This window comes from Chiroxiphia lanceolata, chromosome 15 (genome assembly GCF_009829145.1).
Source record: "Chiroxiphia lanceolata isolate bChiLan1 chromosome 15, bChiLan1.pri, whole genome shotgun sequence".
NCBI classification, from domain to species: Eukaryota; Metazoa; Chordata; class Aves; order Passeriformes; family Pipridae; genus Chiroxiphia; species Chiroxiphia lanceolata.
The window spans coordinates 1,279,843-1,295,269 of NC_045651.1; the positions used below are offsets into that span (position 1 = coordinate 1,279,843).

A 15,427-nucleotide genomic window follows, 5' to 3' on the forward strand; every position below is an offset into this window, starting at 1 on the left:
CATTGCTGACTTTTGTCATCTTATGTCCTGAATTCCTGTTATACAGGAAAATAACAAGTATTCCTGCAGAAGGCAGGGAGCGCTCCCATGAAGACACCACCTCCCAGAGGGGTATTTTCTTCTGGTGTGTGTGTGTGACTGACAAGTGACTGAGTCCTGTTTTGGCACCACAGAGCACAGTACAACTGCTTTTGAAGGAACCAGGGAGAAGCTGGACCTTGGAAAAGCTGGTGAGTGCTCCAGCCCACCCCCATGGCAGTAGGAACATGGGGGGCACCACAGGACACGGTGTGTGCTCAGCACCCTGGGCTGGGGCACAGGGACAACCAACGAGCCACCACAGAGCAACCAAGGTGCCACTGCAGCGTCCCAGGGCTGGGTCTGCACTGCAGGGATGGTCACAGACCCTTTCAAGGGTGCTCTGAGCCCTGTGGCAGCACAGCCAAGAGAGGGTGTTCCTGAAGACTGGGTCTGCCCTGGGAATTTTAGGAAAAGCTCTGGTGGCATGAGATGGGGTGGAGAAGAGGGTCTTTTCTGAACACATTATTCCTACACTTTTATCCCTGCATCCTCACAGCTTGGCCAGCACCGGATGGGGGGATTCTGCCCCTCTGCCCCTCAGGTGAGATCCCCCTGCAGAGCTGCCTCCAGCCCTGGGGAACAGCACAGGGAGCACATGGAGCTGCTGGAGAGAGTCCAGAGGAGGCACCAAGAGGATCAGAGGGATGGAGCAGCTCTGCTGTGGGGAAAGGCTGGGAGAGCTGGGATTGCTCAGCCTGGAGAAGAGAAGCTTTGGGGTGACGTGATTGTAGCGTTCCAGTGCCTGAGGGAAGCAACAAGAAAGATGGAAAGAGACTATTTATAAGGGCCTGGAGTGCCAGGACAAGGGGGAATGGTTTCAAACTGAAAGAGGGCAGGGTTAGATGGGATATTGGGAAGAAATTCTTGGCTGTGAGGGTGGGGAGGCCCTGGGAAGCTGTGGCTGCCCCTGGATCCCTGGAAGTGTCCAAGGCCAGGTTGGAGGGGGCTTGGAGCAACCTGGGCTAGTTGAAGGTGTCCCTGCCCATGGCAGGGCGTGGAACAAGGTGATTTTGAGATCCCTTCCAACCCAAACCATTCCATGATTTTTCTTCAGAAGTGGGTCCCATGAAGGCTCCCTGTGGGACTCAGAAAGGGGGGATGTGTCCCTGACTCTGCTCCTGGGCATTCCCCAGGCTCTTGTCACAGCAGAGGAAGGTCCAGGACCTCTGCCCATCCCCACTGCCAGCAATGCTGTGTTGGTTAATTCAGGCTGGAAGCTCTTGGCTCTCAGAAATCCATAGCCCAGGGTGTTACACACCTACACACTTTGGAAACAAGGGCTAAAGCCTTGATCTTGATACCGTGGGATTATGTGGTTGGTGCTGTAAAAATACAGACACTGAGGGCACAAACCTGGACTCACTCTCCTGGAAAAGCACTGAGAACTCAGTCCTGGAATGTGCTTTCCATGGTGAGCAGGTGGCTCCCATGGGAAACTGGGCCTGTCCCAGGATGGGGTTGAAAGGTGCAGCATAAGGAGTTGCATGAAGACAATGGCTCCACCAGTCCCAGCATTTCCTTCCGGCTGAAAGATTCAAATTCTATAATCTCTCCACAGCTTTTGTTTGGTTTGTGTTTGCTTGGGGGTTTTTTCTTTACAAAATACAAGAGAATTCAACCAACCACATTAGGGAAACACATTTCTCTCAAGTTAACTCCCTTAGCAACAGATTAATTCTCTAAAGGTATTAAAAACTATGAGAACCCCCCCAGAAGGTACCATTTTTAATCCCTTGTGACCTTTTGACTCAGTCTTTACCTGCAGGAAAAAAGTGAGCACTGTGGGGAGTACAGGGAAGATCCAGTGGCAGCTCAAGGAGCATCTTCCCACAGATAGAGGGAAACAGAGCCCAGGCCAACAGGTCGGGTTCTCCAGCTGAGAGGCAGGGGATGGGCACAGGGCTCTTGCCCAGAGAAGGTAAATCCCTTCACAGCTCCCAGTCCAGCCCCAGCATGTGCTGGGATTCACCAGAGCTGGAAAGGACACAGAGCCTCGGGGCTGCTCAGCACAGCCCTCCCCCAGGGAACTGGATCACAGAACTAACACCACGTGGGACTTCTTAAGCAGATTGTTCTGCCATTAAAAAACAAAACCTGAGTGTACACAGCTTTCCCACCTCTTGGGAACACCAGCTGGCTCCTTCAGAACACACCCACACAGGGTTCCTGAAACCCCGAGGGACTGAATGACTGCAGCCTTTGTGTTCTGGGGTTTATTTGTTAACCATGAACACACTCATCCTTCAGAACCATTCCCATTTGCAAGATTTAATGAGCTGGCCCCACAGAGTGCTCACCCATTCCCAAATCAGGGCAGGCACAACCTGCCATGGAGAGCCCTGTTTGAGACCTGCTGGGAAGAGCTACTGCCCAGAGTAGCTGGGCAGAGTGAAACCTTGAGTCTGAGGAGGCTCCATCAGACCCAGGACCCAACATCACCCAACATCATGCCCCAAACCCAGGGCATGTGGCTGAGCACTGTGCATTTCCCAGCTCAGCTCCTGCTGTCCAGAGGCTCACCCAGCAGAGTCATCCCATTGACCCCTGACATGGAAGGGCCAGCCCATCTTAGTGGGAGCCTCACAGAAAAAAAAAGCATGATGTGCTTGGAAATTAAAAATTAAACCTTCAAAGGGGAAAAAAAAGGAGGAAAAGAAAATACAAAATTTTCAACTGCAGAAAAAAAATAGTCAAGAGATACAAACGCATCTCTATTTATACTGACCTGTGCCAAGGAAAAGATGGAACTGCCATTCCTTAAATCGTCCCGACAAGGAAAGCTGTTTCTCCTTCAGCCTGAGCCTTGTCTCCAGAAAAAAGAGGGGCCACCCAGCCAGGGCTGCCTCCCCACCCTGGACAGCAGAGCCTGGAGCAGCCCTGTTGGAACTGCCAGGAGTGATGGGGCCATTCCCACATGGACACACCTCACAGGGAGCAAGGGGGTCATTCCCACATGGACACACCACACAGGGAGCAAGGGGGCCATTCCCACATGGACACACCTCACAGGGAGCAAGGGGGCCATTCCCACATGGATACACCTCACAGGGAGTGATGGGGACATTCCCACATGGACACACCTCACAGGGAGTGCCAGAGCTGAGCCCACAGGAGCCCCCAATCCATAAACATGCAGGGAATGTTTCACTCCTTTTTCTCCATGACCAGAGGGAAATATCTCACCGAGTGGGCACTCACCCCAATGGACTTCTGCTGCTGTTGGCACCCCGAATATCCCGAGTTGGAAGGGGCTCACACAGATCATCCAGTCCACAGACACCCCAACAATCCCACCCTGTCCCCAAGAGTGTTGTCCAAACCCTCCTGGAGCTCTGGCAGCCTTGGGGCTGTGCCCACTGCCCTGGGGAGCCTGGTCAGTGCCCAACCAGCCTCTGGGGGAAGAACCTTTTGCTGAGATCCAACCTGAGCCTGCCCTGACACAGCTCCAGCAGCTCCATGTGCTCCCTGTGCTGTTCCCCAGGGCTGGAGGCAGCTCTGCAGGGGGAGTCTCACCTGAGGGGCAGAGGGGCAGAATCCCTGCTGCCCACGCTGTGGGACCAGCCCAGAGCACAGGGGTTTCTGGGCTGGGTCATGTCCAGCCTCTGCCCCGCCAGCCCCCCAAGTCCTTCCCCCCAGGGCTGCTCCATCTGCTCATCCCCAGCCTGGATTGATCCCAGGGCTTGGTGCAACCCAGGTGCAGCACCAGCCCTTGGTCTTGTTAAACCCCATGGGATTCCCATGGGCCTCCTCTCCAGCTTGTCCAGGTCCCTCTGGATGGCATCTCGTCCTTCAGGTGTGTCCTCCTGAGCCATCAGAGCAGGTCACAAGTGTGCAAGCACTCAGCACCAGCCTTGCTGTGCTATGAGGCCCTTTCAGGTCCCCAGTGCTCCCCAGCAGCTGCTCACTGCCCCAGTCCAGAAGGGGTAGAGGGTAAATCAACGTGTTCCCACTCAGCACTGCCGGCCCTGAGCTGCCCTGGCTCAGAGGTGGCTGCTTCCACCTGATTCCAAGAATAGTTTCTAAAGCTTTCCTCATACAGCCTGTACAAGTAACAGATCTGAGATTTCCTTCTAGGAGCTGGGTCACATTGAGACACCTTTAGGAGGACACCCCCTCATCTCCTCTGTTCCCCAAAATTCCTCTGTGCCACCTGCTGGGGTTTCCACACAACACCCCATCCTCTGCAGAGGGGCCAACAGCCCTGCTCAGCACCCACCCTGTTCCACAGGGCCTGCTTTACTGTTCTCTTTCCAGCTGTCACCTGCTGTGTTCTCACCTCTAAATGGAGACCAGAGCACCCCACAGACATGGCCTCTGCACCCGTGGGTGGGTTTGGAGGGGCAGAGCCAGGGCAGCACAGCAGCATCCCCACATAGAGCCCCATAGCCCGACCCCTCCTCCCCACAGCCCCCAGGGGGGCAGGCACAGGCTCACCCAGGGTGCTCAGTGTTCTTGGAATCACAGGATCACTGAGGTTGGAAAAGACCTCCAGTATCTTCAAGTCCCCCCTGTGCCCCATCTCCACCTTGTCCCCAAGCCCAGAGCACTGAGTGCCACGGCCAGGCCTTCCTGGGACACCTCCAGGGGTGGGGACTCCAAACCTCCCTGGGCAGCCTCTGCCAAGGCCTGACCGCCCTTTCCAGCAGCAGGGCAGGGAGGGGTCCCAACAGCACCCAAGGCAGCCCCAGCAGGGTGGGCAGGGTTGGCAGCAGATGCTGGGCCCAAGCGAGAGACCCCAGTGCCTGTGAGGGCAAATGGACCCCAGACCTGCTCTCCTTGCCCACATGCTCCTAACCTTTGGTGGGAGGGGAGAGTCCAAAGGGGCCCCAAATCACACCAGGATGGGTGGGAACACCCAGCAGAGAGGTGCCTCCACAGCTTCACTGGGAAGTTCTCTGGTGGGAATTAAGAGACAACTGTTAAAAAGGCTATAACTGCAAGGGAAAACTCCAACAAAACAACCAAAACCAAAGGCCACCCAGGTAAGGTGGAATGTTAAAGTTTGACCTCAAGGTTTATAATGCAGATCTACCACAGAGCTTTTGCAGCTTATTGGGATAACGACACCCAGCAAGACCTTCCCAACCCCTCTCAGGAGCCAGCGAGGCTGCACTTTTACAGTGCATTTCTGACAGAAAACAGATGAGATTTGGATCCTCTGCTCTCATTGAGAGCAGCCTCAACCTGAGCAGCAGCAACCCTGCTTAGAAACTATTACCCAGTGCTAGAGTGGGTCAAGAAGAATAAAAAGTGCTCTGTGTTAGAGGAATTCTGAGGACTGTATTTGCCAACACTGAGCCAGAACCAAGTTCATATTCTTACCACAGGGTTTACAGCACCTTTAAAAGCATTTCAGGTCAGTGGCTCCAACAGACACCTCACCAAACCCAAGGCTTCACCCCTGTGACCCCCATGGCTGGCACACAAAGCCAGCCCGAGCACTACAGCATGAGGATGTAACCAGAGATTGTCACCCCTCCCTGTCCTTGGACCCGACCTGGGACAAACCAGCACAGTCCTGGCCAGTCCCCCTGAGGCAGAGGATCTGCACCATGGACCATCTCTGGTCAGGAATGAACTGGAGCAACTCATTAACCACACAGGCAGCAACTGCTCAAACTGATTTGAAGTGAACTGAACTCACGAATGAAACTACTGAGAGAGAGCAGGGGAAGGAGGCACAGCCGAGAACCTGGAATCCCTTTTCTCCCCAGTCACTACACATTAAAGAAAACCCAAAACAAGGCTTTTCCTGAGTCAGAGCTAGCACTGGAAGACACGGGGCTCGGGGCATGGACAGGTTGTTTTAACAAGCAAGCAGATGAGTAATATTTTAAAAATTCCATCTGCATTCTTGATAAAGTAAGAAAAAATTCTTCTGATGTTCCTGCGGAGGCAGAAGTGCTGCAGCCAGGGGGGTTCAGCACCTCTGCCACAGGGGAACGAGCTCAGCTCCCTCAGCCACTGTGTCCTCCCAGTTTGCACCCAGCAAAGGGAAGGGTGACACACCAGCTCACACCACCCGTGCCAGAGCACAGCTGGGCCACAGCACACACGGTCTGACTCCAAATGCTTTGGCCTGGCAGCCTGTGCCCTCCACTGGGCACTGCACCAGCACTACACCCTCACCCCCGGCTCTGAGCTGTGCAGTTGCACACGAGTTTGTATCGTGGAATGGTCTGGGTTGGGGACCTTAAAGATCATGGGCAGGGACACCTTCCACTAGACCAGGTTGCTCCAAGCCCAGTCCAATCTGGCCTTAACTCAGCACGGGACTGAGGGCTGTGGAGACGATGTCACTCATCCATTCATTTGACAAATTAAGTTCAAACTTTTTTTTATTAAGCACATTCCACAGTACAAAGCTTTAGATCATGAACAATATCTGTACAATTTAACAGTTTCAAGAAGCTGTTCATACACCAACTTTCCAAACAGATAATTGGCAAACATAATTACAAGTTAGAATTAGACTATCCCAGTGTTTTGAAACATTAATATCGCAGTAATGTACAGTTGCTCAATTATGGTTAGCAAAACAAAGTCCAGAGTGCAGCCAGGATCACTACCATGAATCCCAGGAGTCGAGTTCCTTGGGTGCCAATCACAAAAGTCCACTGCTATGTTACACAAAGCACAAAGAAGTTTAGACTGCATGTTCAAATACCATTATCTCCCAAGGAAAAACAGGAATTTAAATCTTACACATGCATTTTAACAAAAGGACTCCGCTCTTCGGAAACAAATACCTTTTTCTTCAGGGCTGCGACAGATTTCTCTTTTTAGCCAGTTTAATATTAAAGCTGTTAGATGAGAAGGGGAAAGTAAGACACTTGCACGAACTACTGCCAAGCTTACCAAAAATGATCTTATGGACACCCAGAGCGTTGGATCTTCCACACTCCAGCGCATTCGGTCACGGCGATGAAGGAAACGGCACTGGAGGAACACGGAAACGGGAGTTTGACTCTCCCCGTGCAGGGGGGAGGGAACACCTCCAGCTGCACTCCCGGGGGGTCTGGTACCACCTCGCCATCCGTGTGCTCCAGAGGGTGTCATGGAGGGTCCCCCCGGAGCGGCCTCGGCACCGCCTGGGCCTGACCCGGGACTGGAACGGGGCGAATGCAAACCAACAAATGCTGCCAGAGGACAACAGAGACACAGGACATACACATGGCCAGAGGAACGACAGGACATTTCTGTGCCAGCACAACTCCCCGGACAGCGGGCGGGCTCACGGGGGGACAGCGGAGCCACACGGCTGAGGCCGATGAACATCCACGCCTGACTTATCCACGGCTCATCCTGACCTCAGGAAAATGCAGTTGTACAACCACAGAAATTAGAGGGGAGACTATGAGAACTTAAGAAACTATGGAGTTTCTAACAAAACCATGCTAATGAGGAGGAACCAGGACATCGCAATGTGGTCACAGCAGATTGTTATGGAAAACCAGCACGGGAATGAGCACGGAAACCAGACCGGAAGGGAGCTCCACTCCACCGTAAGGAAGCGTTGCAAACCAAACATAAATAAATGTAACTTTGGCCCATGGTATCTTCTCCACTGAGCAGCCAAACTAACGCTACCAAAGGACATCAGCAGGTGTCTGTGAGGACCCGCTGGTGTTAAAGACAGACATCTGTAAATACCGCGGCACAAAAATATAAGATACAGAACATAAATTAAACAGTTTTTAATTTTTAAAAAGTTTAGAAATTACATTTAAAATATGTAGTTCCCATTAAAAAAAAAACAAACAAACAAAACAAAACAAAAAAACCCCCCAAGAAACCAAAACCAACTAATGAATACTGAAAACCTCCTTTTGCAGAGAAAATGTCTAAGTAATTCATGTCCCCACCAGTGCCACACTCAGGACATCCTGCTGCCAAGTGCTACCACGTTCTGTGTTAGTGTGTACTGTCAGGAAATCCTGACTCTGGCACCAGAGGTTTCTGTATGTACATCATATCTACATGCTTACACAGTATCTGAAATGAGGCAAGCACACATGGGGAGGGTTTACTAGAGCAAACATCGGGGAGTGCAGGACGGCTGGAGTACAGAGCACAGGGAAAAGGAAAAGACAGTGCTATACAATTAGTTCAGATAACCTAGCCTGAATTACAGGGAACCTTTAATTTAAAAGAAATTATTGGTGCAGAAACAAGTAAACTGTCATCCAAAAATATTACTGAGCGAATCAGAAATATTTGTAAGAGTCCAACGTACACTCCTATGAACAGAACGGGCTCTGAACCTGGCATGAGTAACGCCTAAAGGACAGTGGTGACTGGAAAGCAAAGCTCTGTACATTCTGGGCATGTGTTTGGCACCCAAATTTCGTTGGAGAATGTTTTTTTTTCTTTAAAGTCAGACAAAAGTGCAAAGCAATATAAATTAGGCCAAGTCCTTTCTTGACTTCTGATTTATTTCTGAAAAACAAGCCATCAGAGTTCAGTTTCTACGGACAATTTACATGTGAAGCTTTGGATTTCTCACGGCAGGGAAGGATAGGCTTCTGAAATTCATCTACTCCAAGTCAGTGAATTTGTAGCAAATTCAAAGACGACCACTGAGAGCAGGGAAGATTAAGAAATTTAGATATAGAATTGTGCTGCTTTGCAACTACACAGCATCTAGAACCAATTCTGACTTTAGCTGTCAATCAACATCTTCAGGCATGTAGTAGCCAAAAATCCAGTAGTTCAAGACTGTGGAACCCTGCAAAAGACAAAAGACAAGTGAACTGAGAAAAAGCACAAATCAAACAGCATCCAGAGCTGAGCAGGCCCTCACCATCCTCTGCTGGAAGGAGAAGGGCAGAACGGCTGGAGGGCGTGATACTGTGCAGCACATGGAGGGCTGCTCACTGCTAAGAACCCTTCCTCCAGGGGAGAGCACCCCAGGGACTCTGTGCTGTGGGATGTGCTCTGAATTCCCTGGAGCAAGAGCCAGGCTCTGCAGGGCATTGCTCCTTAGGGGGTCACCCAAGGCTGGCAGTGTTCTTAGACTTGTCAGAGTTAAACCTTCCCTGGGCACTGCCAGGTGACCCCCAGCTCAGGTCACTGAACCCCAAACACTGTTTACTCAAACAGTGACCCACAGCTGCCAGAAAACTGTCCTTTCCTCCTCATCCTGCAGAGGAGGAGTTTTCCACAGGAGGCAAGTTCAGTTGCTTTAATACATGAGGAGCTTTTAAGAAAACAGACACAACACTCAAGTACTTTGATATTTCATTGACCTTTTCCATCCCAATGACTCCCTTATTCGCTTGGAGGCTGTGCAAGCTCTGAGCGTAATTAAATCTGAACTTTGATTGTACCTGCCACTTCCCTGACATTTTTATGGACTAGGGAGAACTTCCCTCTTCTGATACAAAATTCCCATGAAAGGTTAAAACATCCGTAGGCACTTCCCCCTGACTTCCCTTCCCCCAACCCGAGGCCTAGTGCCTATCATATGGTAACAATTTTTATCATGTTACAATAAACAACAGGAATTTAACAGAAAGCAATAAGACTCTCACAGCCAATTGCCAGGACTGTCAAAAATGATCCACTTTGAAGAGGCCTCACATTGCAAAGCCTGTAAAAACGTGTACAGGGTTGCTTCAAAATTCAGAAGACTGTACTGTCTGAAAGCATATAACACTGTTTCATTAAATGTCATAATGAAATATTAGCTGTTTGACCATAATTTTATGTAGATCTATGGTTTTTGGAGTCTGAAGTCAGACAAACCTGTCAAAAAGTGACATCACAGCATCTCTCCAGGAGAGGAAACAGCTATTAAGGGACTGTCATTACCAACACAAGAAGTCCCAGGACACGGGGGCTGTGTGGTTCCAGCTGTGTGTCACGGGACAAGCCAGACTGAGCTGTGCAGAACTGTCAAGTGTGCAGAATTTGAACTGCAGAACACCCTGCCAAAGGCATTTCATATTCCACTGGCAAATCCCAATGACAGGGAGTCATCTGGGCCATGTGGCAAGGAAGTCCCACACCAGCATGCTGCTGGTCCAAGTGAATCAATATAACTTTTATTCAACTCCTAATTTCTTGACCCAAGGGAATGGCTGGAGCTGTGGCAGGGCAGGGTCAGGTTGGATCTCAGGCAAAGGTTCTTCCCCCAGAGGGTGGCTGGGCACTGACCAGGCTCCCCAGGGCAGTGGGCACAGCACCAGAGCTCCAGGAGTGTTTGGACAACGCTCTCAGGGATAAGGTGGATTGTTGAGGTGTTCTGCACAGGGCCAGGAGTGGGACTGGATGATCCTTGTTGGTTCCTCCCTACTGAGGACATTCTGTGATTCCTTTGTGCTTAAGACACACTATGTGTAGCTCTTCCACGAATCAAAGCTAATAAAAGAAGCCCAATATACTTCTGTAAGAAAATAACTGGTCTACCTCAAATGATCTTCAGGTTAACAGAAGCAAGCAGTGGTGCAGGGACTAAAAGACAGACTGTTCCTAAAATGCAGCCTGTTCTGTCTGAGAAATCAAGAAAAATAAATAACAGAATTACTCAGAAAGGAGGCAAGGAAGTTTTCCATTCAGAGGGAAAACTATTTAGCTTCAAGAAACCTTGGAGTTCCCACAGCAGCAGCTCACTTAGGTCTGGACCCAGGGGCACAAAGCCAGTGGCAGGGGCAGGACAGAGTCCCCAGGGACACATCAGTGACAACACTGAGCTTTCCACAGGGATGCAAGTGTGTCCTCTGGGATCATCCGGAACAAGGGAGGCAGCGCTGGAAGGTCTGGCTCTGTGGGGAGGTTCAGGAGCTCTCTCCCATGGAGTTGTGTCTTTAGCCAGTCTCCACCATGTACAAACGTTCAGCTCAGCAGTTGGGCCTTTCCAGGTGTCTGTTGTCCCTCTGCAGCAGGATGAGCAGGTCCATGAGCTTCACTAAACTACCCTACAGCAATGTTCCTAAAACATGGCCTTAAGGGAAAGTTTAAGTGGGATTCTGCACATGGCTCATCATCACATCATTAGACTTCTTTCTTAATCATGGGCCTGATTAGGTGGAATAATTAAAGCTCAGGCACAGGCAGCTGCCTTGGCTTTTTCTAGAATAAGCAGAGTTCAGCAGCAGGGAAGGCAGCCAACACTTCCCCAGGAATGCTTCCAGGTGAAAGCAAACTCAGTTTGAAGCACGAGCATCTCAAAGTATGCCTTCACAAGGGAAGCTATTTCCTAGCCAGAAGCAGAGATCCCACAGGAGCAGCAAACCTGAGGAACACGTTGCCACAGCAGGGACAAATGTATCCAGATAGATAATGAAAATCCATTCTTATGTGAAGATAGGGAAAGCTTTTCAGATCACATTTAAGCAAAGCATTATCTACTTCAAATAAAATAAATCCTTCCTGTTGGGGCAATGTCACTCCTAATCCTCCTGTTGTGGTGTCTCCAGTGCCTGGGAAGCATCCAGTCTGGCAGTGGCAGAGACTGCTCTACTTTGGAAAGGCAGTGCCTATGTTTCCACGTCCCAGCACTCACAGCTGTGTATAGTTGGAAGCTCAATTGTTGGCATAGATGACCTAGGGAAAAGAATCCACTGTCCCAACAAGGATTGGGAATCTACAGCAGAGCCTTTGAGCACTAACTGGAGCTGACTGGCAGGAAAAGGGAACCAAAACAGACCAAGTTCCTGTCCATTTTGGACAGCTCTGAGCTGTCGTGGTGCCCAACACGACGTAACGTTGAGCTCTGAGAGCTTCCTCTGCTCCTCATGGTGCTCAGAGAGCTGCTCTTTCCTGGTGAGCATTTGCCCAAGGCTGTTGTGAACACATAATAGCTTTCTACAAAATGCCTGAAGTACCCAATTCCTAACAGGAGGGGGAGATAACAGGACATGCTGAAGCGTGACTGCACCAAGACTAGATGGTGAAAGAAGTGGCATAAACAGGCTTTATTTGCTTAAGGAAAACTTCATCTTGTGTTTTGACTAAGCCAACCTGCAGGCAGAGGGAACATTTCAGATATTTATAACACATCCAATAAAAGGAGGGAGCTTTCCTTACCTTATGAGGGCAGTAAAGTGCAGACTGTTATCTGGAGATGTAAGTATATGTTCTAGATGGAGAGCGGGTCTCATTCTGGGCACTCGGTGGCACATTTAAGAAATCCCAAATCAGAATTGTATCATCATGGGAACTACTAATGATCTGAAATTCATCAAACTGGAGCCTAAAGACACGTCCTGAATGTTCCTGTGAGCAATAGGCAAGAAGTTAGCAAGGCAAGAGGGGAACACTTCAGTACATTGGCATCACACGTGTATCTGGACACAGGACAGTGTGTCCAAACTCTGCTGTGCTGGCTCAGAAACCCTTCGTTAACATTACACACAAATTCAAGAAAAGCTGCTTTCGTATGTAAGTTTTTTACAGCAAAACTCACTGCTTCCACATTCAGTGCCTGTACACCCTGAGCCTCCCTCAGCAGGGCCAGCCATAGGCTGAGAGTATTCCAGACCAAACCAGCAATTTCGGAGACTGGTTGGCACCAGTGCTCTCCCAGGGCTCCTTCTCTTGCAGAATTCTCTGCTGACTCTGTTTCTGTGCAGCCCCAAAACATTACATCCCAGCTTCACCCAGAGATGCCGCTGGAGGATCCTCAGGGCTCACCCACAAGCCAGGAGTTCAAAGACTGCCATAAGAAGGGGAGTGGAACACATGCTCCAGCAGCTCTTCCAAGAAACCTCAAAATGGCACCAAGAAGCCCAGAAAAAGGTCTCCTCTTAGTCCTGCTTATTGATTTTTATTCACTTCAAAAGGAGGACACTGTCTTTATTGGAGAACTAATCCCAGCTGGCAGAATGATCCCCTGAGCTACAGGACACCCAGAGAAGGAAAACGATCAACTTTTTCACTAAAACTAAATTAAAGAATAGTTAAATCTTATCTCTGTGCAAAGACTACTGAAGGGAAAGAAAAACAAGAAGCACCTCTGGCCACATAAGCCCTTCTCTAGGTGCTGGCAAGGCCAAGCACGTGCACACCTACAGCCAATGACTTCGGGTTGCTATCAGCTTGTCAAACTGACTCTTCAAGGAAAATTCCACCCACATTTCGATTAAAAGAACAATTAATTCATTTCCCCAATCTATTTTTAATCAAGTCAGCTGTCATAAGCCAAAACCCTAATTATAAAAAAAAAAAAAAAACGTAACTTAAGCAACAGCCCTAAATGTGACAATCTTTTGAAGGGACAAGAGTTCCTGTGGCAACGTGCAACTCAACCCCCCTTCCCCCTTCCCAACTCTTCCTTGCAAAGTGAAGGGTTAGGAGAAAAGTTTGGGAAAGGCTCCCAAGATTCCTCCTCTCTTTTTAATAAAGAGGAAATTTAAAGCCAGCCCCACAGTGTGATATCAAGGAAACACACCGATAACTAGAAGGATTTACACAGTTCATGATTTTTTTCCTGTAAGAGCACCTGAGAATCCCAAACTAGAAAAACTTGGTCTTTCATTTAAGCTCAGATGCAAATCATTCAGGATATAACAACAAATTTTTCTTTACTCTTAAGCACTCTAGACTTCATAAAACATCCTGACATTCCCACCTATCCCACTATAATGCAAAGAAACACCCCTCATCAAGAGAATATTTCAGATAACCCCAAATTAACGAGTTTTTACGTACCACTAACGTACGCAGGCATAATGTACTTGCTGGGGCACGAGGGTCAAGAGCAGCTTGCAAGTCCCAAACTTTAATTTTACTAAAAGGAAGAGAAGAAGGTCATTATGAAAACATCATTTCAAGTATAAGCACAGAAAACAACATCTAAAGCCCTGGAAAGTTTGCCATTGTTTTCCCTAAAGCTAATTCCTCAGGATTAAGCAAATTGTGAGAATCTGTTGTCACTAAAATACTAAAACTCAATCTTGTAAAACACAGGTAGTTTTGGGTTTCTTTTCAGTGTGATGGTTGTATGACAGACAAGTTGATGGTTGTATGACAGACAAGTGGACTGTGCACACACAAACCCCTCTGGAACATGGGAATGAAGCTGGACTGGCCAACTCCAGGGAGACACTGACCCCAAATAAAAGGCTACAGACAGACACAGTTCCAGAATTGTTTTCAGTAACTCTGCTGTTCAGGCAGAGAAAGAAATGGAGGGTTTGGCCATGGATGTAAAATGCCACAAATCCATTAAACACTGAAAACACTGAGCAAGACAGAGGTGCCTTGGTGGGACTCCTGCCCTCAGCCCCACAGAAACAGTCCCTGAAGACTTCTGAGAGCCCCACAAGATACATTAACACTCATAATAAATATTTTTAGTGTGCTGCCTTAGAAAAATAGAAAGTTTGAAACTACTCTAAGCACACAGGACCTGGCAAGGAGTAATTCCTGATGGAAGAAACAAAGCAATGTCACTTCAGCCAAACAAAAGTTTACTTACGATGGAAAGTCAAACTCAAGTGATAACACAATTCAGGAGTGTGCTAAAGGGCACCAGCCAAGCAGCTTCTTGGCCACTTAAACTGTGCTGAAATGCTCAAGCAGAAGCCTCTCGGGTATACAGTGATCCATTCACCAAACCAGGAGAGACCCTGGCCCAGGGAACACAAGGCTCAGGGGCTTTCAGAAGACGGTTCACTAAAGGCAAAATTTTTGGCAAATGCTTTCCAACATACCCATCGTAGGCTCCACTAACAATCCTCTTGTTGTCGAACCTGATGCATCGAACCAGCTCTTCGTGGCCTTCTAATACCCTTAAACAGGCACCACATTCGATGTCCCAGAGCCTGCAGAGAACAGAGCAGGGAGGCTGAGCACTGCAGCTTCAGCCTCACACCCAGGGATTTAAATGTGCTACCGACTGGTTTCCTAGGCAAAATATCATATAATTTGCTCAAAAAGGCATGAGAACCATGCATGCCACTCAGAGCAGCTGCAGCTTATCAAAATTGGTGTAGTCATTCAAAATTACATGGAAGTAAAGCTTAGATCTGTGTTATTCTGGGAAATATTAACACACTTTTTAACACACTTTTTAACACACTTATTAACACACTGCATAAACAGTTGATTAGAGGTTCAAGCAATTAGAAAACCAGGGACCAATGTCTTCCCCACCTCTCCAAGCAGAAGACAAGGTGATATAGCAGTAGGCAAGAAGTTTTGTTTAGTTTGAAATAAACCTGTGGCCCACTTTTTCACAGGGCTGTGATATGTTTACTCTCACGTTGCATTAAGTTTCATTCATAAATCATCTGCTCCACTGGAAGCCATGCCAAGGATGCGCAGGAATCAAAAAAGGAGGAAATTCCGTTTTCCCTGGTCAAATGGACACTGTTACACAGGAGCAGCAGCCCTGGGCACC

General features: G+C 48.9%; 1 protein-coding gene across 4 annotated transcripts in view; it reads right to left on the reverse strand.

The window, feature by feature from the left end:
- Nucleotides 1-6,401: 6,401 nt before the first annotated feature.
- The window catches only part of FBXW11 (F-box and WD repeat domain containing 11), a 77,430-nt gene continuing 68,404 nt past the window's right edge, over nt 6,402-15,427 (reverse strand). For all 4 annotated transcript variants that reach the window (XM_032702902.1, XM_032702900.1, XM_032702901.1 and 1 more), the window contains 4 exons: nt 14,739-14,849; nt 13,735-13,813; nt 12,112-12,300; nt 6,402-8,809 (listed from right to left, as the gene is read on the reverse strand). In XM_032702902.1, coding sequence (XP_032558793.1) covers nt 12,139-12,300; nt 13,735-13,813; nt 14,739-14,849 — 352 coding nt within the window. In that variant the 3' untranslated portion in view covers nt 6,402-8,809; nt 12,112-12,138. The remainder of the gene's footprint in view (nt 8,810-12,111; nt 12,301-13,734; nt 13,814-14,738; nt 14,850-15,427) is intronic.